General features: G+C 47.4%; 1 protein-coding gene across 11 annotated transcripts in view; it reads left to right on the forward strand.

Moving 5' to 3' along the window:
- Nucleotides 1-23,131, forward strand: part of CELF2 (CUGBP Elav-like family member 2) — an 830,631-nt gene that overhangs the window by 767,125 nt on the left and 40,375 nt on the right. For all 11 annotated transcript variants that reach the window (XM_067701074.1, XM_067701034.1, XM_067701064.1 and 8 more), the window contains 3 exons: nt 1,483-1,641; nt 5,824-5,887; nt 17,406-17,540. In XM_067701074.1, coding sequence (XP_067557175.1) covers nt 1,483-1,641; nt 5,824-5,887; nt 17,406-17,540 — 358 coding nt within the window. The remainder of the gene's footprint in view (nt 1-1,482; nt 1,642-5,823; nt 5,888-17,405; nt 17,541-23,131) is intronic.

The following is a 23,131-nucleotide window of genomic DNA, read 5'->3' on the forward strand; positions in this document are numbered from 1 at the left end:
TAGATTTTTTAAACGGTGGAAACATTACTTTTATGCAGTTTACTGATACTCTTAACATCTGTGCCATGACTGTGACTCCCAGAGCTGAAGACCAGTCTGCTGGAGGTTCAACACCCAGTCACCTCACTTTTCTCACATGTTGGGGGGTAACAGCAGGCATGATAGCTTCACGTATGCATAGTTCCATCCCCAGTAGCTACCCAACGTGATAAGAAAAAAATGCAACTCTGTTTTCTAGGAGAAAGAAAAATAACCCAAAGGGAAGGGAAAAGCTCATTTAAATAGGAATATTAAATTTCTGGGAGGAGAAGAGAGAGGTCTGTTATCATGCTGAGTTTCAATAAAAAGTGGGGTTTTTTTTAACCGCTTGGGTAGAATTAACTTCTTTTTATCTCAGCAAAATTTCACAGCTTTAATTGTGATGGGATGTTTAGCAAGCTAAACAGAGAGGGAAGAGAGTTGGTTTCTGCTGAGTCTTTGCCAAGTGGCGAATGTCGAAAAGCTGCTTTCGAAAGGAAGTCCTCCTGCCTGAGGTGTCAGGCCCTTACTTTCCCTAACGATTTTCTCCGTATCAGACATGAACTGGTCCTGTTCTATATAACCCTTGGCCATTTCTCACTCACTACCTCTGCTCCTGCCTTTTAAAGGAAACGAACACAGAAGCTCCTAGAACAGCGAGACTGATTAGGAAAAGAAGCTAAGTAGACATCGCCTCCTGCCATTTGAGATGCGTCTCCTTGGACTAGACTGCTTCTGATATTTTCTTTTTGATTTGTTGTAGCTCCTGGGATTCAGCTAGAGTAGATGTGGTACCGAAGGAGGAGAACCCCTTCTGAAAACATGGGGACAGTGACACTGGTCCATGCCCGTGTCCTCTGAAAATCTCCTTCCTTCATCCATGTTCCTAAAATGAAACCCACTTCTCCCGATTATATTACTGGGTCGATATGATTCCTACAGTTCCAAAGTTCAAAAATACTTAACATTGGAAAGAGTGGGAAAAAAAGACATGAGCGACAGGCATGTTCATTCCCATTACAACGTTTCGTTCCCCTCCTTTGTCCCCTGCTCACGCGCGGAAACAGGCAGACACACCAGGACAAGTCCATCTTTCAGACAAGCGAACCGTGAAGCTTAATTAAAGGACAATGATAAGGTCTCTTGTCTCTGAGGAGGCCCTGGGATGGTGGAAGGAAGACCCATGAAGAGAGAAGGAGAGGCAGTGTAATAATCAGAGCACGAGCACAGATGGCTTCATCGACCACCAGAGCCCCAAAGACACCAGTGACAGGATCTGGAATTTTCTGTTGATGGTACTATTCAGAGAAGAAGAAGGACCATCAAACCATTTAAAAACGAGGCCAGACCATCCCCTGTGCTGCAGAATAGTTCAGAAAGCTAGGCCCCGAGCTGACTGAGTGTCCTGAGCGGAGTGGGCCAGGCTGTAACCCCCTCTCCACTTTCCGCTGTGTCTGACCACAGGGCTGCTCTTCACCGATTGTGGTGAAGTTCGCTGACACTCAGAAGGACAAGGAGCAAAGGCGTCTCCAGCAGCAGCTGGCGCAGCAGATGCAGCAGCTCAACACTGCCACCTGGGGGAACCTGACGGGTCTGGGCGGCCTCACCCCGCAGTACCTGGCGGTAAGTTCTTGGGGGGGCGTGGGGGGAGCATGTGGTCCCCAGGAGAGAGGAGCACACCCAGTGGGGCTCTTACAGGCTCCTTGTCCCCTAAGTGCACCAAAAGCTCGTCTGCGACATTATGAATGCCGGGAAATTCCTGAAATCAGCATCGATGAAGAATATTTTTCCAGGTGAAGCCGATGAGCATAGGAACAGGACTCTTCTTTCTAGCCGCATGGAGGCTGAGCGGGGTCCCACAGGGCTGAGTGTCTAACCAGCGTTTCCGCACAAACTCCAGCCTTGGCAGGGGTGCGGCATGCGTGATAGGTGATGACTTAACGGCGCTGAGGCAGCCGTGGTTGGCTCTCTCACCACCTCCCTGCTCGGTCCATTCCACATCAGGACCTCAGATGGAACTTTCCTTCACTGGGTCCTCCCCGTGGAGCGATGTCAACTAAATTCAGATGTTTCTTCATCTATTTGAAACCCAAAACTCAGATCCTGTTTCAGGCCAAATAGATCCAATTCTTTAGCCCTTACATTTCATTGTTTCTAAACTTTCCACCTCCTCGTTTTTTTCTGTTGTGCTGCCTGTTTTACTTTGCCCGTGTCTTTATTAAAATGCCATAATCAGAATGCGAGACAGTTCCTCCCAGGAAGATCCACACAGCATGAGCAGTGACCCCTGTTGTGGACTTTAAAATATCTTAATGTAGCTGAGAGCAATGGAAGGCAGCTCGTACTCCTCTAAGGTTTTATTTATTTTTACTTGAACTACTGCTAAAGCGTGCTACTCTACCCCCCTTTTCTGCTTTGGAACCTAAATGCTGGACTACACATTATTAATATAATTTCATAGTGTGCCTTTGGACCTTTTATTCTAGCCTGTGTGTGTGTGTGTGTGTGTGTGTGTGTGTGTGTGTGTGTCTGTCCGTCCGTCCGTCCGTCCTAATTCTCTCCTGACATTTGAACTGTCCCTCTCAGGATTGTATGACCCATTCCGTACTTTGTAGCAGAACCAATACTGTTCTGTAAAAGAGTCCTTCCTGTGACCTTGAAAGGTAAGATCACCGTGCTTCTGCAAGTGAGGAAAGGGAGAGGCTTAAGGGAGAAAGGGGCAGGGGATAAACTGGGAGACTGGGATTGACGTACACACACTACTATATATAAAACAGATAATTAATAAGGACCTACTGTATAGCACAGGGAACTCTACTCGATACACTCACTGTATTGGCCTATATGGGGAAAATATCTAAAAAAGAGTGGATATATGTATATGTATAACTTAATCACTTTACACCTGAAACCAACACAACGTTGTCAATCAACTGTACTCCAATAAAAATTTTAAAAAGGTTATGTAACTTTACCCAAGGTCATGACACTGGTGGTCAAGCAGGATTTCAGCCCTCCATGGGTTCTCTCCATCTGGCGGGGCTGCTTCTCCAAGGACAGATGTGACTCACATTCCTCTTTTATCCACCCCACCCCACTGCCTGTTGGTGTCTGCCATGTAATTGCTACTCAAGACATGTCTGGATGTCTTGCTGGAGAAGCGTGCCTCTCCTGTCTTCCCCTGAGTTATTAATACAAGCAGTGACCAAGTTTGCTGCCACCTTCTAGCCATTTCTCCATCTTATCCACAAAGAGATAAGAGATGAGAGATTTCATCACATGTCTTGCTGAAATCTATATGTGCTTGCCATATCTTTTTCTTGGTCTATCGGTCTAGAAACTTCATGAGAAAAAAAAATGAGTCTAGCTGAACAATCATTTGTTTTTCACAAACGTGTGTTTCTCAGTTGTTCACAGATCATCGCCTTAAGTACAAGAATTTCTATCAGAGATTGACGTCAGGCTCACCTTTTCGTAGTTTCTAAGAATCCAGCTTCCTGCTCCACCATGTCTGAAAACCAAGACACACGTGCCTAGCCCTGGTCTTCTCGACCATCTCCCATGCCCCAGGGCTCACAGAAATCTCTGGCACATGTTTCTTTGATCACATCTGAAAATTCTTTCTGAATCCTGAAAGAGAATTCATCCCCACCTCATTGATAAGAACGTGTTCTTACACGCTCTGAACTACGTTTTCCCCTACCGAGGGCTTCCATTCTTTCTCTGCCAAGTTTGCTCTACCCCTTTCGATCGGAAGCCCATTTCTCTGAAAAGACCCTTGGCCTTTAAGGCATCTCCTGCCTCTGTGTTGAGGGTAGATTCTGACTGTGGCTCACCAAAGAGTGGTTGTCAGTGGGAAGAATCCACGGAAGTAGTTTAATGACACTCCAGGTATTGCCACTTACTAATCAGTAAAGATTATTAATTCCTCAGAGTATCTTCAAAGCTCATTGACCTTGACTAAACTTTAATTTTTTTTAATATCTAATATAGGAGAGAGTAAGGGCTTGCAACCACAAGAGAATGGGAAACCCAAGAAATCAAACCAAGATAAGGGATTTCTCTCTGTCAAAACAGATAATTCCTAGCTTCTTCCTCTTTCTCATTCTGTGTGTCTGTGTGTGTCTGTGTGTAATGTCTAGGTAGTATACTACCCTGAGTCGAGAAGGATGAATGAAAGTTGCAGACGTATGTCTGGGAACTGTTCATGTTTGTTTTTGTCTTTTTTTTTTATTTTATTTATTTTTTGGTTGCATTGGGTCCTCGTTGCTGCGTGCGGGTTTTCTCTAGTCGCAGTGAGCGGGCTTCTCATTTGCGGTGGCTTGTTGTGGAGCACAGGCTCGAGGCGTGTGGGTTTCAGTAGTTGCAGCACATGGCCTTCAGCAGTTGTGGCACATGGGCTCAGTAGTTGTGGCCACGGGCTTAGTTGCTCTGCAGCATGTGGGATCTTCCTGGACCAGGGATCAAACCTGTGCCCACTGCATTGGCAGGTGGGTTCTTAACTATTGTGCCACCAGGGAAGGCCCACAGCTGTTCATGTTAATCCCCATAGGGATTACGTTAATCATCGTAACTAAGACACGTTGAATCAGCCACCGCTATTCCACTCTCCTTGGTGCTTTTAAGTCAATTGCTAGATGCCCATTTCTGAGTCACATCCAGTTGTAGAGTTTCCTTCCTCTTAAGCTGAGGAGACCTACCATTACCTGGAGGAGTGGCAGTGCTCTCCGTTAGGTTTCGCAGCACTCCAAACAAATTCTGAGAGCTTATTTTTTAAATAGTGAATTCATCTGGTTCCTCCTAAGCTCATAGTACCATAGCAGTTTTTTAATAATAAATTTGGTGAATCTATGCTTTTAGCATCCATGGACTTTTGAGTATAGGAGATAACTCCACACTTGCCCCCAGGTACAAACTGTGGCTGTATTGATCAACCAAAAGGAGAATATCAATAAGCCCAGTCAAACAGTATAGCACCTAAGTTAACCTATAATTCAATTGATGTGGACGAATAAAGGAGTGCTTTCGAACAGTAACCACATGCCTTTACCTTGTGGTACCCACCGTTTCTATATGGGGGATTAAATGTATTTTTGGAAGCTCTAGCAACAAAATACAGAGACCTTTTCACAGCTGTCTTCATTTCTTTTTTAAAAGATGCTGATGTATTTATAATGCATAGCATCAACATACATAGCACCAGATACTTGTGAGTTCTGACAAGTAGTATGTTGCTCTCTGCCAACGAAGACCATCTTAAGATGGGTGACCGTTGTCTTGGTCATGAAGTCATGACAGTGACTCTGGCTGCAGATACGTACACTTACGTCTGTAGGTATTACAGTGACTTCTCTGTTAGCCCAAGAGTCAGTGAATCTATACCTCTCTAATGAAGGTTGTAGGACACTGAGCTGTGAAGGAAAGCGGAAGAGACCTAGGGATGGACCGCGATTGACAGAGATGAGTTACGGGAACTACTAGGCTCCAGAGAGAGAGCATTAGTCACGCCATGTTGGTTCCCACAGATTTAACACCTGGTTGTTAAAAAGTAAATTGATGAATTGTTTTAAGGCAGCTACGTTATTGCGTTTCCCCAGTGTCTGTGTTTTTTAATAAAGATTAGACACTGACATGGATTTATAGCCCCAACTCTCGGAACCTTCAGCCCATTAACAGGCAGCAGCAACCAACTATGTAAATGTAAAGGGAACGGGGCGTGCCCTCAGTGGACTTGGGAAGTTCCCTTGACAGTACATTTCCAAGCTCCACTTCATTTTGACAGTACCTTTCTCTCTTCTTTTGCAGCTTCTGCAGCAGGCCACCTCCTCCAGCAACCTGGGTGCATTCAGTGGCATTCAGCAAATGGCTGGTAGGTCATGAAGCGAGCCTTGCCTTTTGACTGTGCTGTTGTCTGAATTGGGGATGGGTTCAGAAGCTGGGGAAAAGACGATCAAAGGGTAACTACCGGTCCTAGTTGCTTTCTGGCTTAGGTGTTAAAATTAGAGTCAGCTGCTCAGAAGTTGATCTTCTAACTCTGGCATCTCCAACAGTTATGAGAAAATTTGGGGGGCTGAGAATTCCTGCACAGTACCCTCCACAGTTGTGTTTATTATTTTTTTTTAATGGGTTTGCCGGCTGGGGGATTTCCAACAAGATTCCTATATCCAGGGCAGCTGCCATGATTGACATCCCTCTAGAATTTTAATAATAGGCAGTCAATAAGAATGTTTTGACCTTCGTAATGAAAGTCAGGCTTGCAGGCCTATCTCTGATACCGTTTGCAGTCCCTTGATAACCACAGACAATTAACAGGGTGCCTTTTTTTTTTTTTTTAACTTCAGAACCCCAGTTGACAGAATTGCGCATCAGAATCTTTTATGGGAAAGTAGAATCTTCGTTCTTGAGCAAAGTCAAAGTGGGACTGGATTTGAAAGCCAGCTCATGAAGGATTTCTTTTTATTATGAGCTGTGTCAGTAGTAACTGAGGGGCAGTGATTAGTGAAAGGTCAGTCCTGCTGTGTCACCTTCCAGGCTCACGTCCTAACCCACACCACGGGGCCAGGGAAGGCAGCCCGCACGATGAATCAGGGCACAGGTGCCAGGAACCTGCCGCGAGGAGCAGTGAGGAAGCTTCTTCCTTGCTTGATTCCGAAAAGATAGGGGAGCGCAGGCAAGGAGAACAGATTTTGGGCGCATTAGAATCGAGCACAGTTTGTTTTCACCAAGGACACCCTGAGTCAATGAAATGAACCCAGGATGTACAGAATAAAAGGCTGATTTCCTTATTTGTCACTATGAAAACTCCTTTTTTCTTTTTTTTTTTCCCCTCCCACATGCATATCCTTGTGGGGTTTTTTTTTTTCCTTGTTTCATTTTGAATGGATCTGGAGACACTGGAACGAGCACACGCAGATTTCTGTTCCTGTATGTCCAGTTGTTGTCAGCCCAGCCTTTTGTGGCGGCCTCCAGGGTTAATATAACTTGTCTGATGGGACATACTCGCCTACAGCAAAAACAATGCTCAGTTACCCGTGGGGCTTTAAATCTGGTACCCCCAGCTTGTTCTATTGTAATAACACTTTTAGATTATTGTGGGAAAAAAATACATGTTAAAATAATAAGTAGTGAAACCATTCAGCAGAATGTTGACGAATACATTTGGGGAAGCTGGCCTTGGAGCTGAGCATTGCCTTGAACAGTTGATTTATTTTTAGTTCTGTGAAGGGGATTGGAGAGACAGCACTAAAATATTCAGAGAGTTTTCTACGTTTTAAAAAGAGAAAACCTTCCAGATTGCAAGCTCTGAAAGAAATGCTGAGATGTGTTGCATTTTCCGCCAGTGCAAGATCTGGTTTTCTTCTAATCGAAGGGACCCACCCAGATCCAGAATTAGAGTCTTTCCTTAGAGGAAGCCTCAGGCTCTCCCGTTCCCACAGTTGAATTATGCAAAGAAGGTCACTGGGTCCTGAGGCTATTGCCAGGCATGTTTTCTCGGGTGGACGGTGCGCCTCGTCACTCTTCATTAGGCCACAGGCGCCCATGGCTCGCCAGGTCAGGTCAGGAGGGTAGCATCTGCACGCCGTGTGCTCATTTAAAAATGGAGGGTATCTGGGAATCACCTGCGAAGGTGCATGGGGCAGATGGCTAATTTAAAGGTGGTCTGTGAATGCGCTTGGCTCTCCAAAATACCCCTTTCTCGAACCTTTGGCATTAAATTCAGCACCGAGGCTGCCCAAGCTGTGCATTCGAAGGCCGAGTGGCCCATTTTCCACTGTCACCTCGAGTAGTGAGGACCAAGGACATGGATGTCAGGGTTCTGTCTGCCTGGCCATTTCTATAACAAGTATCCTTCATTCCTGTGGAGAATCAGGTCTCATCTTCCCAAGTGTTGGAAGCATCGTGGTTTGGGCTATTTTTTTCAACCAAGTGCTCTTGGCCCCCTGCTCTTTCTCTTCTCCCAAGAGTAGGGCTTAACTTTTGTCAGCGCTAGTCACCTAAGCCAGTCTCAGAAAGTGGGTGGATCATAGAGGCCCCTTCTTGGAGGACGTTTCCCCAGAGCACCGACTTGTGGGACAGAGGGCCCCTCTTCCGCATTCCCCTAAAAAGCCTCTCTTCCTTCCCCCCTCCCTCACCTCTGAATCACCGATGCTCCGAGAGGGCGTGGCCTCAGCCCTCACTCCTCTAAGTGGCACTTGTGACTGTTTTGCGTGGATGAGTAAGTAAATTTATAAGTGTTGGATACAGTCCCAATGAAGCTTAAGTGAAATACCTGGTTTTTTAATTAAGAAATTTGACTTTAGCCTGATGTCTAAGCCACAGACCATTACACAACCTAACGACTGTATCTTCATGAACGAGTTGTCAGCGACTTGGGATCAGCGAGTTGGTACAGCGTCATACGTGTCACACAGCCCGTGGTATTGACATACACGGTGGAAGCAACATGAAGGAGCCCGAGAGGTGGCTCATCCCAAAGCACCCCTGGGTTTACGATGCTGGTAAATTGAGTGAGATTGTGGCAGAGAGAGCGGGCACCTCCACAATGCAGATGCCACGTTCATGTCCTCCAGGGCCAGAGAATAAACTCCATGTGGAAAATTCGAGTACTGCAGCTGAGAGCACCATCACCAAAGAGTGAAATATCATTTCGGAAAACGAGCACTGTGCTGTGAACAGCTCTCAGAACAGAATGGTCTGTCCTTCAGGAAATTGAGGTGTCTCACTAGAGTCTAAAATGTCTCATTTGAATGAGTAAACATTTTCCGTTTGAGGAGAAAATAAAAGAAAGCTGGAAAAAAACAGAAAAAAAAATTAGGAGGAGACAAGTTCCTAAGTACTTACGTCAATAAAATTGAATGAGACATCAACTATACTTCTTTTTTCAAAAAAAAACAACACCATTTTCCTTTCAAACTGAAAATAACTTCAGGCATGTTTTATGATTTTATAAAAGGGAACCTTTACTATATCTGAAATTTAAAAAGCAGAAAATAGATTAGTAAGGATAAAATTTTTATAAGCTGACCGCATTTATGTGCATTCTTCAAGTCGATTGATTTCACTTTCCCTCTCATAACTTCTGATAAAAATGTGTCCATTTCTCACTCAACTGTGGTATTCCATGAATTTCTGAAATCTCAAAAACGTGGGGTCTGTGTTCAGGCCAAGGGTCTGGATTTTTCCTGAAGAAGAAGGAATTAAGGGGAAAGTGGCTTTCCGGTTTTCCACTTATTTATGACAACTGTCATCTCAAAAAAGCATCGTGTTAGCAAAACAAGGGCAGTATTGCACAAGTTTGTTTTTCACAGAGCTTCTTGAAATAATCATGGGGTTTATCCTCACAGCACAGCCAAGGACAAAACCACTACTTGTTACTACGTAACAGTTGGGAAAACTGAAGTACAAAAAGTTCGAATAAGTTCTGTGAGCCCAAGGACCAGGAAATGGTATTCTATGGGTTAGGATACAGAATTCCCAAATATCATCACGCTTTATGAGATAGGGACCGTTAGCATCCCGTTTTACAGGTGGGACAACTGAGGCAGAGAGAAGTTAATTAACAAACTTGCCCAGAGTCACTAAGCTAATCAATGGCAGATCCACGTTACAAACCGATCCAAACCCCGAGCTCCCTTTGGCCCCCGAGATGGTCACACAGCGCTCCGCGTCTCCACAGATCCAGGTATGTTCTGTCAGCATGAGCCTGGGTGACTGGTCTGCACAAAGGGTTGAAGAGGCCAAATAACAAACGACTCTGAGCCATCGATAAACAATGCAGGAGAAGCCCCAAACTGCTCAAAAAGCAGCAGTTGTGGGTCAGCCCCAGGAACACCTCCTCCCTTCGCTCTGGACAACATTCCAAATTTATTAAGGGGGTTGTTTTTTGTCAGGGGAAGTATTTTTCAAGGGTGAGGGTTGTTAGTAAGAGATTACAGAGATTAAGAAGCGATGGCCAAAGAAGAGCATCTTGTGATAAACAAGGGAAAACTGCTTCCCTTAGACTTCTGATATTCAGGAAAGCTGGTAGTAATTCGCTTCCAGAATATCTGGCCTAAGTTTCCAAAGTCACAGTGAAATCATAGAGGGCAAATATTTTCCCAGAACAACAACATCGCAACTACTTTACCTGTTGGAGATCCCCTCCCAGCAAAGGCGGGCTTGGAATGTCTGTGACGAGCGAAGAGGGAAGAAGACTTCAGCAAAAACTGTGCATCGGAGGCTGAGAACCTCACGTCAGGGACACACTTGGGAGGTGTGCAAACTGGACCCACGAAGACCCCGAGTTCTTCCCACAGCCAAGCAGCCTCCTCAACCCACACTTCCTGCGAAAAGTGCTAACAGGCCTTCTGAGAATGTGCCATTACCACCCCCATCTGTCACTTTTTAACAGACCTGATTGGCAAGCGCTTGTAACAACTGACATCTGTTCTCGCTCATTGAAATGCAGATTTATGGTAATTGCTCCGAACAATAAGACAGAATTACCTAAGGTGAACATTAAATTAAATTTTCATGCTCTTCTCCTTATAAATAATTTTTTTTTAATCTTAAGTTTCAAGTAGGCATAATGTGCATCTGTTTGGTACATAATTTCTTCGTTTGGAGAAGGGTTTTCTTTTCCCGAGTAATGAGTGAAAAGTTGAAGCCCTGTATTCCCCCAATTTTTTTTTTTTTTTTTTTTTTAGCCCTCTCGATCTCGGCACACTGTTGGATTTCCTAAAACTCGTTTAAGTGTTTTGCATTTCTCGTCACCCAGATTGTTGCCCCTGGTTTGACGGGTGCCCATCCGAGCAGCGTGCTTTGTGAGGTTAAATGGGGGTGGTTTTCTTCTCAGAGAAGAGCTATTTGCCAAACCAGAATCAGCATCACACACCCACACACACCCCACGCCTCCCGTCCGGTGCCCTTTCAGGATCCTCGCGTGGGAGGAGCCGTGATGAGATGGGCTGGTGGCCACTGGAAAAGCAGAGGCGCTGTGGAAGGAACAGAGGAGGATGACAGGACAGGGTGTGCTCACAACAGAAACAGACGGAGAAACAACCAGAAATGTGAATTCAAAGTCAGCAGAGGCAGACACCCCCTTTCAGACAGCCTGGGGGGCCCAGGACTGGCCGGGCCCTGGTGGGTAACTCTGGCCGTCCAGGGGCTGAGTCTGCAGCAGCTGGAGGTCTGGAGAGAGGGTGTTGTGGGTACCCGGAGAGCCTGGTACAGTTGAGGAGGTAGCGGATGAAGCTTGGGGTGTGTCCCCACGAAGCTTCCGAGCTGCTTTCCCAGCGTGGGACAGACGCCTTTCCCAGCAGCAGCGTGGCCCCCAAGCCCCTTCCCTAAATGAGAGGGGAGGGGAGGGGAGGGGAGATGTCCACGCTACAGGTGAGGAGCCTCTGGCTCTGGGAACATCCGGGGTGGGAAGAGACAAAGCATCCGTCACGGAGGACGTGCGCTGCTGTCGGTGAAGAGTCCAGCTCCACGAAAATTGCCCAGGCTCTCACGGAACCCCAGATGCACCCCTGTGATGTGCCGATGTTAGCAGTGCTTAGAAGGCCCGGGAGTGGTGCAGGGGTGTCCTCCCTGGGACGGTTTCTTTCTGGGGGGATGGACTAGAGAATGGGCTTCGGGCCTCCACCTGGCCGGACAGAAGGACACCGTGCAGGGAACAGGTGCCTCTGTGGCCCCATGGCCCACGTCCAGGCGCAGCAAGACCCACAGGAGGTGGGCAGGCGCACCTGTCGAGTCCCCGCGTGCGTGCTGCCCCCCAGTTTCCTAGCTCCAGCCTTGGCATGGGTCCTGCCCTGGTGTCAGCCACCAGCTGACATGTTCTTGGAGAATCTCTAGTTGGTTTTGTTTTCTTTCGTTGGCTTGACTGTGTATACATCTTGGTTCTGAGGGGGAGAAAGAGCCATCTTCTTTCATCCTTTTTCTGCATTCTCTGCGCCATCACTCCCGAGCTCTGATCTCTTCTCCATTCCTCTTGTCGCCACCACCAACCCCAGGCCTCTTTGTTCGATGGTTTTCTACCAGGACTCACACGCATCACTTTTAGGCTATCTAGAGGCGTTGGAAGTCCTCCAGCTTCTTAGGATCTGCTGCCAGAAAAGTGCATGCATCATACACATGCTTTTTCATAAAACTTCAGGGAGCTCAGAGAGAGAGAGAGAGACACACACACACACACACACACACACACACACACACACACACACACACACACACACACACACACACACACACACACACACACACACACACACACACACACACACACACACACACACACACACACACACACACACACACACACACACACACACACACACACACACACACACACACACACACACACACACACACACACACACACACACACACACACACACACCCATATCTCATCAGGGAAGAGCCCCTGAGCTACGTGACAAGCAGGAGGGAAGCTGCCACGTGACCCGCTCAGTGTTCAGAAGAGGGTGCGGCCCACCATTCCCCGAGGATGTGTGGGCTGGGGTCTGTAATGTCTCGATTCTGAGCATGGAGGGGAGAGGAAATGAGGGTAAGAAACTGAAGGGTTGATTGAGTTCAAGACAAGATCTAGTGCCTGGTTAGCTGGGTTCTTAGCTGCTGACGCAGATCACAGGTTCAGTTCCGGGCCCTCTGCGGCTCAGGTGCCCGGAAGCCAAGCAGGGGCACCATTGTACACGCATCCTTGCACCCTGGGCTCCTGCTAACCAGGACCCACGCGTGCTCATGCCAGGCAGCATCCCTCACCCACAGCCGTTCTCTGCTGAGATTTCATCAGAAGGAGCAAGGCCATGATGGGCAGGTGTCAGGAGCTGGTGGACGTTTACATCTGATGTCCCGGCCCCTTTCCTGTGAAGCCCTGTGTGTGTCACCCCTTCCCTCCTCTCGCTGCCTCCCCATGCCCCCCCACACTTCCCAGGTGGGAACCAAGAGGGACAGAGGCACAGGCGTGGGGAGGCTCGGGGGGCAGGGCGGGACCGAGAACCAGCCTCCTGTCCCCAGGGCTCTGACCTCCCATGTTCTCTGTGGCACGTGGGACTGCGAGAGTTGTTACAAATGCTAACTAAGGGCGGTTAGTGTGTCTGGCACGTGCTTTGTCTTTGGTGCCATTATCCTCATTACTGGGGGGTGATACTGTCGTGATTATTATCCAGCTGATAAGAGTCTGCTCTGCCCTGGGAGTTGTTCTTTAGCTTCAAGTGTACGAAGCATTTACTCTCTTTACCCTCGAGGTCTGTTCGGTTTTACACCTACTTCACAGCCAAGAAATCCAAGAGGCAGACAGTTAATGGGCTCGAGGCCAGGGAGGCTGGCAGAGGGGAGGCCGAGCCCGACTGGAGCTCAGATGTCCTGGAGGCGGAGCCCGTGCTGCCTCCAGTAAACGGGGTCCTTGTCACTGTTGTCACCAGCAGGGGGAGCTGTGCCTTCCAGGCCCGAGGAACACAGGACAGGTCAAAGGGAGGAATGTCAGGGTCGGGGCTGGGAACAGGACTGCACCCAGAAAAGTGAGGAGGAGAGGAGGGGGGCCTCCCGGAGCCCGCATGGAGGGCCACGAAGGGACAGACTAGGAGGATGGCCCGGCCTCTTCAGCTCTGCAGCCGCCCGGCGCTCCCCTGTCCTCTTCTCATCCCTGTCAGACCAGAGACACAAGAGGGAGGGGATATGGGGATATATGTATATGTACAGCTGACTCACTTGCTTATAAGGCAGAAACTAACACACCATTGTAAAGCGATTATACCCCAATAAGATGTTAAAAATAAAAAACAAACACCAAAGACGCATGAGAATGAGCTTCTGGATCCAGGCCTGTTTCCAGAAACGGACTGGATTGTCCCCAGTCCCTGATTCCCCTCCATTCTGATCTCCAGCAGCCTCCTGGGGCGGGGAATGTCTTGTTTTCCCCACTTAATTCTGGGTGCGGGCCCCGGCTCTGGCCTGTCGCGGCCATGTGGTAACGGTTGGCTGGCCGGGCGGCACCTGTGGGTCCTCCTGCTGCTTCTCTCCATCTAACGCTCCCCCTCCCTCCCGTGCCCCCCATTCCTTCAGATGCTGGGGTCACCACGGCCTCTCCTTCCCAGCTTCATCTCTGCTTCCTTTGGTCTGTTTTCTCCCCCTCAGTGCAGTGCGGTGGTTGGACAGAGTTGGCCCCGCCCGGTGTGGCACCCCAGAGCCCGGCCTTGGCAGTGGAGGCGGGGAGGGGCTGAGCGGGGCAGCCCCTCAGGGGTGAGGGGTGGAAGCGGGCACACAGGGAGAGGACGGCGGGACAGAGAGCCCGAGTGTGGTCGGCGGGACTCCGGGACAGCACTGAGTGTCGTGGGTGAGATGAGGAAAACACACGGTCCTAATAAGTATTTGTAGAAGGGATTAATTAACGGTTGAGGGAAACAGTCAATATTTGAAGCTGTTGTAGATACTAAAGAACTAAGAACAGAGAAAAACCTTGTTTGGGTCTGTAGACAGCGCTCTTTTTTTTTTCTTTTTTTTTTATAAATTTATTTATTTTATTTTTGGCTGTGTTGGGTCTTCATTGCTGCGTGCAGGCTTTCTCTAGTTGCTGGTAGTAGGGGCTACTCTTCATTGCGGTGCATGGGCTTCTTAGTGCGGTGGCTTCTCTTGTTGTGGAGCACGGGCTCTAGGCATGCAGGCTTCAGTAGTTGTGGCACACGGGCTTTGTCGCTCCACAGCATGTGGAATCTTCCCAGACCAGGGCTCAAACCCACGTCCCCTGCATTGGCAGGCGGATTCTTAACCACTGCGCCACCAGGGAAGCCCCAACAGTGCTCTTTACAGCACCGTGGGAACATTTCATGCTGTGTGTTGCCCTGTTCATTCATCTTCCATGGATCCACCCATCACCTACTATGAGTGAAGGTAGCCGTGTGTGTGTGTGTGTGTGTGTGTGTGTGTGTGTGTGTGTGTGTGTGTGTGTGGACTTGAAAGCGAATAAGGCATCTTTGTCCTCAGGGAACTTAGTATCTAGTGGTGAAGGTCAGCAATACGTACAAACGATGTGAAAGGAGGAGGTGGTGAACGCAGCAGGAGTTCGGAACAGCGATGGGGGAGTTTACAGGTAACATGCAGAAAGTGCGCGTTAGACACTCAGTCCCCCTCCGCGGGAACGTGCCTCAGCCTCTGGAGGGTCCGTGAGGCTCTGACCCAGATGAGCGGGCTGAGCTCCTTCCAGCCCCAGAATCGGGCCGTGGCTCTGCCAGGCAGGCCAGAGCAGGTGCCCTGGGGGACCCTCCGGCCCAGGCCGAGGAGGGTGCTCGGCTGATCTACCCATTGCCAGATGTGCAGACTTCAATGTCGGTGCTAAACCCTCCTCTCGTCTGCACAGCCGTCTGTTGGTGACGGTGTCTGGTCGACTGCGTTACGTCCTTAGCACATTAGAGGGGCCGTGGCAGCCAGGCCGGTCCGTGCTGGTGCACCGCGCGCACGCGCGCACACACACACACACACGCGCGCACACACACACACACACACACACACACACTCGCCCCCCCACACCCCCGCCCAGCAGCATCACCCCAAGCACGGCCCCTGGTCTTGCCAGCATGAGTGTGTTCAGCTGCTTTCAGGGGCCGCCCCCAGGGTAGGGGCGGGAGAGGGAGTGTCTGATGGGGTCTGCACTCAAGCCCTGTTCCCCCAGCTCTGTTTTCCTCAAGCAAACCTGAAAAATAGGCCCTGGGCTTTTTCCACTCCCAAGGTCTCATCAGAACCACCGTGTCTGACCCCTGATCTGAGGGGAGGAGAGAGGTTTGTTCCCAGCGTCCCCTGCTCGATAGAGCGGGGTCACGTTCACAGGATGCCCCCAGTGCTTTGTCCTGCTTCTCAAGCATCCCCAGGAACTATGTGGGTTTGAGAAACAGATGCTGGCTTTTACCGTAAGCCACAGGACTGGGTACCTCCTGCAAGAAGGCAGAGTATCATTTTGAGCAAAATGAGGACCCGTTTTGCAGCATGGACTTGGGGAACTCTTTTCTGAGTAGAAATAAGTCCTGACTGAAGCAGCCAGGACGGAGGAGCAGGGTAAGTGAGCCTGGCAGCCGGGCTCTGAGCCAAGCTGAGACAGGGCTCCACATGGTGGCCGGGGGCTTTGCAGCTGTGTTGCTAGAACATTCTCTTGCCCCTCCATCCCCCCCGCCGTCCCCACCCAGCACTGTTGTCAGACCACTGTCTCCGGTTATAGAGGTTATATTTGCTCAGCAGCCGTGCGTGGAGTACCCGGATTTGAGACATAAGAAGAAGGTAAAATTAAGCCGATGACTTCACTCCCGTATCTTTCTGTGTAAAATTCCTCTGGATGAGGAGAGGACCATGGTTTCCTGCTTCTCGAATGTACGTGGGGGTAAAGGGAATCACGGAAGAAGACTTTGTGCAGAGAACCTGTGTATTGAGAAACAGAAGGAGGGGGAGAAAAGGTACTAAAAGTGTACACGGCACAGGCTCCAGGCCCGAGCCCCCCAGGGCCTGCCAGCACCCCCATGACGGATCAGCCCCAGACCTCTCAGCTGAGTTTCCTTTCTCTCTGCCATTCACTTCTTAATTTTCGTTAGCCCTCGATTCATTCTAGCTAAAAAGTAGCTCTCTTTCAGATACAAACACGTTTAAGATGCAGACACAAACATTTTACAAATAAAGATATCACGGCACCGCCACCTTTTTTCATTCTTTGATTCAGCAAATATTATTTGAGTTCCTGCCATGGACGCGATTTCAAGTTCACATTCAAAATAAACCTGGAGAGAGAAGTTCAGGGTCGATAATAATAGTAACAGCAACAATAGTTGCTAACATTTATTGGGGGCTTACATCATGCCAGTTATTATGCTGGGTAATTTTCATTCATCGAGTTATTTAACCTGCACAACCACCGCGTGAGGGAAGGTACAGTAACTGTCACCACTGACTCAGGAAACAGAGAGGTTAAGAACTTTGTGCAGAGTCACACAGCTAATAGAGCCAGGAAACTGAATCAGTGCAGCTTCAGAGCAATAAAACATCATTTCTTCTGTAATAACTCATACGTGTACCTGTCGAGTTTAGGGATGGAGAGTTTCCCCTGAAACTCCAGCTGTCCAAGCCCGGATCTCACAGTTTCTTGACAGCCACGAGGTGGAAGGCCCTGCTGTCCATGGTCCACGCAGAAACCTGTTGCTTATCTTGTAGGATGACCTGTGCAGCCTGGAAGGAGGCGTTAGGAAGAGGGTGCTGGGTTGGCACAGGCTGCGTTGTGACACACGAGTCCCCAGGGCAGCTGGGGCGAGTGTGCCATCCCGGAGCTCTCTGCCCATGTCCCCTGCCTTCTCTTTTTGGAAACGGGTGAAGTGGGCCTATTGCTGACCTTGCCTCTCTCTTCCCCCACCCCGCAGGCATGAATGCTTTACAGTTACAGAACCTGGCAACGCTGGCGGCGGCTGCCGCCGCAGCCCAGACCTCAGCCACTACCACCAATGCAAATCCTCTTTCCACCACGAGCAGCGCCCTAGGAGCCCTCACCAGTCCCGGTAAGGGGTCATCCTGCCTCTGGGAGACAGGACACAGGGGTCAGTGCCAAGTGCAGGGTGGACGCGTTCAGACCGAGCCGGACACCAGACTTAATTACCTCTTTAATTTCCTTTTTTGTTTGCCTGTTCTTAATTTATTTTTTTGTTGTTGAAGTATAGTTAATTTACAGTGTTAATGTCTGCTGTACAGCAAAGTGACTCAGTTATACACATATATACATTCTTTTTTATATTCTTTGCCATTATGGTTTATCCCAGGCTATTGAATGTAGTTGCCTGTGCTGTCCAGTAGGAGGACCTTGTTGCTTATCCATTCTGTATATAATAGTTTGCATTTGCTAATCCCAAACTCCCAGTCCATTCCTCCCCAGCTCCTCCATTGGCAACCACAAGTCTGTTCTCTATATCTGTGAGTCTGTTTCATAGATAGGTTCATTTGTGTCATATTTTAGATTCTACATATAGGTGATATCATGCATATTTGTCTCTTTCTGACTTACTTCACTTAGTATGATAGATAATGTCTAGGTCCATCCATGTTGCTGCAAATGGCATTATTTCGTTCTTTTTTATGGCTGAGTAGTGTTCACCACCTCTTCTTTATCCATTCCTCTGTTGATGGACATTTAGGTTGTTTCCATGTCTTGGCTATTGTAAATAGTGCTGCTGTGAACATAGGGGTGCATGTATCTTTTAAAGAAACAAAGTTTGAGCTTGTGTGTTTTTATCCTCCAAGGATAAAATGAGAAAAAAGGTTTTGCGAGGGAGTCTACCCTGGTATTGATTCTCGCACGTTCATTTTGTTTGAAAAATGTGCTGTCGCTTCAGTCCTCATGAGGTTTCCCCAAGATGAGGAAGTCTCTCAGGAATGCTCTTTTCTCCTGTTTTTTTTTGTTGTTGTGTTTTTGGTTTTGGTTTAGCAATTTAAGAATTCTCTGTTAAATCTCAAAATCCCGAATCATCTTCGTCATGATATTTCACACCAGCTCCATCCTTTACATTTGATTTTCAACACCGTGGCCTAGAGGGGACCATCTTTGTTGTTCCTTTGTGGTCCCATTCTGGGCCGTGTCATTTAAAGTGTTTTTTTTCTCCCCCCCCCACCTTAGAAATTCTGTTGCCTTATTCAAAGGCAGATGCCGTTTTCTTTTTCATAGGAGCCAGACCTAATGTGGTTGCTTAGGCACCGGGATTTGTTTTTTGAGAAGCGTTTTGCTGGCTTGCCTTCCTCTCTGTGTTTTCTGGGCCTTGGTGGAGATCTCACCTTCTCCTCTGGTACGTGGAGGAGCTGGCCTGAACAACGTACAAGCCCCCGCCTAACTGGAATCCCCAGGGCCCTCTATCGGCTGCTCCCAAGAGATGAGCTAACTGTCCAGCACGCTCTTATGTCATAGTGACTGTCCAGCACGCTCTTATGTCATAGTGTGGAGATTTCTTTCCGAAAAATGGAGAAGGAAGGCTACAGCACCTGGCTTCCAAGTTCAGGGAGCAGTGAAGCTGCCACAGCCCTTGATGTGTTTACAAAACACTGTGTTTCTAACACGTTTCCTTCTGAGTACAGTTTTGAGGGAGGAACCTAAGAGATGTTTAGGAGAGGCTGGAAGTTGTATCCTCCACCTCATCTCAAAGCAACAGCACATGGGACGTTGCCTTCATTCTTGAAATGTCTTCAAAAACGTACCGTGACTACATGTGGGCCTCATTTCATGCAACAGATAATATTCCTGAGACATCAGCTTCGTCGTTTTTTTCAAGAGATTAAGTTATAACTCTAATGCAAAACATAAACTGGTTATTTAAATCCTTTTTAAGACATACACATTTTTGACATGGTATATTCCCGCTTATGAAAATAATAGTGATTTTTTTTCTTAAAAACAAATTAAATATTTGATCTCGCTAATGTATCTGTTTTAGAAATCAGCTTGAAAAGTTTTTTAAATGAGAATTATCCTCTCGCTGTGAGGACTGTGAAAAGATGACATTAAACCAGCACAGACTCCGTACACCTGAAACTAACACAACATTGTAAATCAACTCTACTCCAATAAAAATTTAAAAACAGCACAGAGCATTGTACATGCATTTTATACATTTATACATGGATCTTCAGTCAGCAGCTGGTATTTTTAACTATATTTTGTTTGGAGTGAAACAACTAAACATCCCTCAAAATCTGAATGCTTTCTTAATTGTTCATATGAAAAGGAAGAAGGTTGGCTTTTTTCTTTTTTTTAAAGAGAAAGCAATATTGACTTTATTTTGGCAAAAGTCAATGACTGTAATGTTTCCAACCTTGGCTTTCAGCCTTGACTCCCTTGCATTTAGAGTAATCAGCAGAAACTCACCACATGGTTGGTAACAAGGTGGAGAAAAAAGAAAACTCTTTTTTCTGTGAAGACTTTTCCTTATATGGCGAGGAGCCAGAGTCCACCGTTTGGCCCATCAGCCCTTAAAGAGATTACTATTGTAGTTAACACTGAAATTATTCTGCTGTTCCAGAAGTGACCATTCTCGTGATGGACATTTGGGTTAAGGGTATGTGGCCTGTTGTTTGCTTGGCAAGGTTCATTCGACTTTACGAAAATACATTCTTCCTTTGTGATATCTGGGCATATATATGTGCCCAGGACATTCCGGAGAATCAGAATTGATAACTCGAACGTCTTGTTCTCCTTTAAGAAGGCACGTGGGTTTAAGAAGCCAAGTGCAAAAGTGTCTGCCAGCTGATAAGTGTCGATATTATAATTGACAGTTAGTGCTTTGAGCGTCTGGATAGCCTTAGGTGCTGGCCTGGGTGCTGGGGACCCAGCAGTGAAAGGATATGTACACTCCCCACCCCCGGGAGTCTCCCCGTCTGTTAGGGGGACTCGGACAATGCACAGTCGTGTGTGCCAGGCAAGCGCTGTGAGCAGAGAGACCGGGCAGAATAAGATGGAGGGAGTGCAAAGGGTTGAAGAAGCCTTGCCCCCTCTGGAAAGGTGGCGTTTGAGCAGAAACCTGAGGAAAGTGAAGGAAGCACGTAGATAATCCAGAGAAAGGGTGTCCAGGCAGAGGACAGAGCAAGCACGGGCTGTGAGGCAGGAGGAGGCCTGGCACGATCACAGCCTCACGTGGAAGGCGTGGTGCTGAGCGGGGGCGGAGGGAGAGGTGAGAGGTGAAGGGTGAGGGGTGAGAGAGAAGGTCCATGTACATGGATCCCTTCCATCCAGTATGGTCAGGAGCACAAATACATAGTGACCTTCTTAAAGTGCAGGGCGCTCAGAAGCCTAAGAAGAGAGCCAGAATATTTAAGGAACTTGAAACATGTCTGACCATTTTCAGCTTCTTCCTGAGACCTGAATGAAAGGGAAAATGTGTCCCGAGATGCATTTTCTTTCTTCCCACCTCGGCCAAGCGTCCTTCCCTCTGCCCTTAACATGGTGTCCAGCCCTTCTGGAAATTCTGCCAACGGAGGTGTCAGGGAGAGTGGTTTTTCTCTTCTCTGTTGAGGAATGCTTTGCATAAGAGCTGAGAGTATTTGATTAGAATGCTGAAGTGTAGCAGCAGAAACGATTTAAATCTACGTTTCAATTATTTTTCTTAAGTGTAACTAAAAAAAATCTGGCGTTTAAGTGCAAGTAAATTATTTGTCTAATTTCCACCAGGGACTTTCAAAGTCACAGGAAAGGTGGTTAGTAAGAATTCATGACTCTCCACTTCATCAGAGCAATTTCCCAGGAAATAAAAGGGAAAGAAAGCTGGTCCCAAGGCCAATATGATTTTTTATTTTCTAAATAATGAAAAACAGGGCTTCCAGTTGAACCGTGAACCAGTCCATTCAAACTGTAATGTTAATCAAAGCTTCAGCCCACCCTCCTGCACAGGCCTTGTTTTTACCCTGTTTTTAAAGATAGATGTCTCTTATGCTTCAGACAAATCCATCTAGAAAGTAAAGGGACAACTCAGTCCTCAAAACTATTAATTTTTTTAATAATTGTAAATTTATCATTTCTGTTTTGCATACCCAGGAACAAGCTCCCTACAGCATCATTATAAATGATTTTAAACGGTCTGTGCTTTAAGACATAAAAAATTAAGCATTAATTAAAAAAAAAAATCCCCTTCAGCAATAAATAGGTTTCTTTGTCTCCTGGCCTTGAAATAAACATTAAAATCATCTCGGTTATTTTGGTGATGAAATGATTCAACCTTTGAGAACATTTCTCAAAGAAAGCAGAGTTAAAATTAAAACATAAAAAAAGAAAAATCATCTCAGTTGCCCATGATTAGAATAAGTGTTTCTTCCAATTATCAGATGGTAGGGAATAAAGTTAGAAATTAAATCATGAAAAAAAAAACCAGGTAAAGGCATATTATGCCTTTAATGAGTTTCTCTGAGGTCTTTTGAAGCCTAATTTAATCGTGTTTCTTGTCTTTCATTTTGATATGATAATTTTTCCTTTGTTTACTTCAGTCTCCTATTTAGTTAATTAATTCTTGGGTCATTTCTTCTTACCCGATTTTCAACCTGTTTTTGAGGCATGAGTCTCGATATTGGTATAAAGAGGCAAATTGTCTGTAAGGCATGTGGCTAGGTCTTAAAGAAAGATAATATCTGTCTTCTACCCAGCTTGTAGATTTGTTGCCTTTGCCTGGTAATTTTGAGAACTTGCGCAAGAGGGTTATCATTACCACACGCGAACATTTCTCTGGCATTTCCTGTCTGAAACATAATGTTGCATTCATGTACCACATTATTCCACTGACCTTCTTCTATTTTCTTTTTTCTTTTTTTTTTTATAAAAGGATGTTTTAAAATTCTCCAAATGCTTCTGTAAGTGCACTCAGTCAAGTGAACACTTCAGGATAATAGATAATTTCTGTCGACAGTGGAAGGCATTTTAAAATGCTAGGGAGCATTTTTCCCTTCCTACCATTGGCTTTTCACATAGTTTTCACTCTGAAGTCTAGGCAGTATTTTTTCCCATCTTCAAGACACGGCCCGCCTCCTTGCAGGCTGTGAAGCTTCCTGTGGACTCTTTGAGGGGAACAGAGACCGGGGGTGTTTCCGTGGGATTCAGACCTTTCCCGGGCTCCTCACAGAAGGAGGGCCAGCAAGTGGGCCCCTCCAGTGTCACCCACCGCTATCACCAGGCTGGCTGAGCTTTGGGGACCCGGAAGTTATCCTCCGAGTCATCCCAGAGCCCTTCAGTGTTACGAGAGGCTTTTGTCCCCCCACTAAGTGTCTCTGCACGTGTGTCACCCTAGAACTCGCATCGTGGGAAGAGATGGATTCACAGGCAGACCTAGCCCACATTCTGGAGCCTTCTGCTAGGCAGGGCAAGTCCATGAAAATGAGTTGGGCCTGCACTGCCCTGTCCAAGCCGTCACATGCGGGGGCAGTAGTATCACGGTGGAGTCTGATGGGGCCAGGAGAGAGGCACAGACAGAGGGCGCTGGGGGAGGCCATCTCCCCAGGCTGCCGAGTGATGCCACGACCTCGGGGAGTCTGAAGCCAACCTTCTTCCAGAAGCCTGTTGTTCCCACCGCCTCTCATCCCCGTTGAGACACCCTCCGCCTCTCACTGACCCAGGCGCAAGCCGGTGAAG

This window comes from Pseudorca crassidens, chromosome 1 (genome assembly GCF_039906515.1).
Source record: "Pseudorca crassidens isolate mPseCra1 chromosome 1, mPseCra1.hap1, whole genome shotgun sequence".
Lineage (NCBI taxonomy): Eukaryota > Metazoa > Chordata > Mammalia > Artiodactyla > Delphinidae > Pseudorca > Pseudorca crassidens.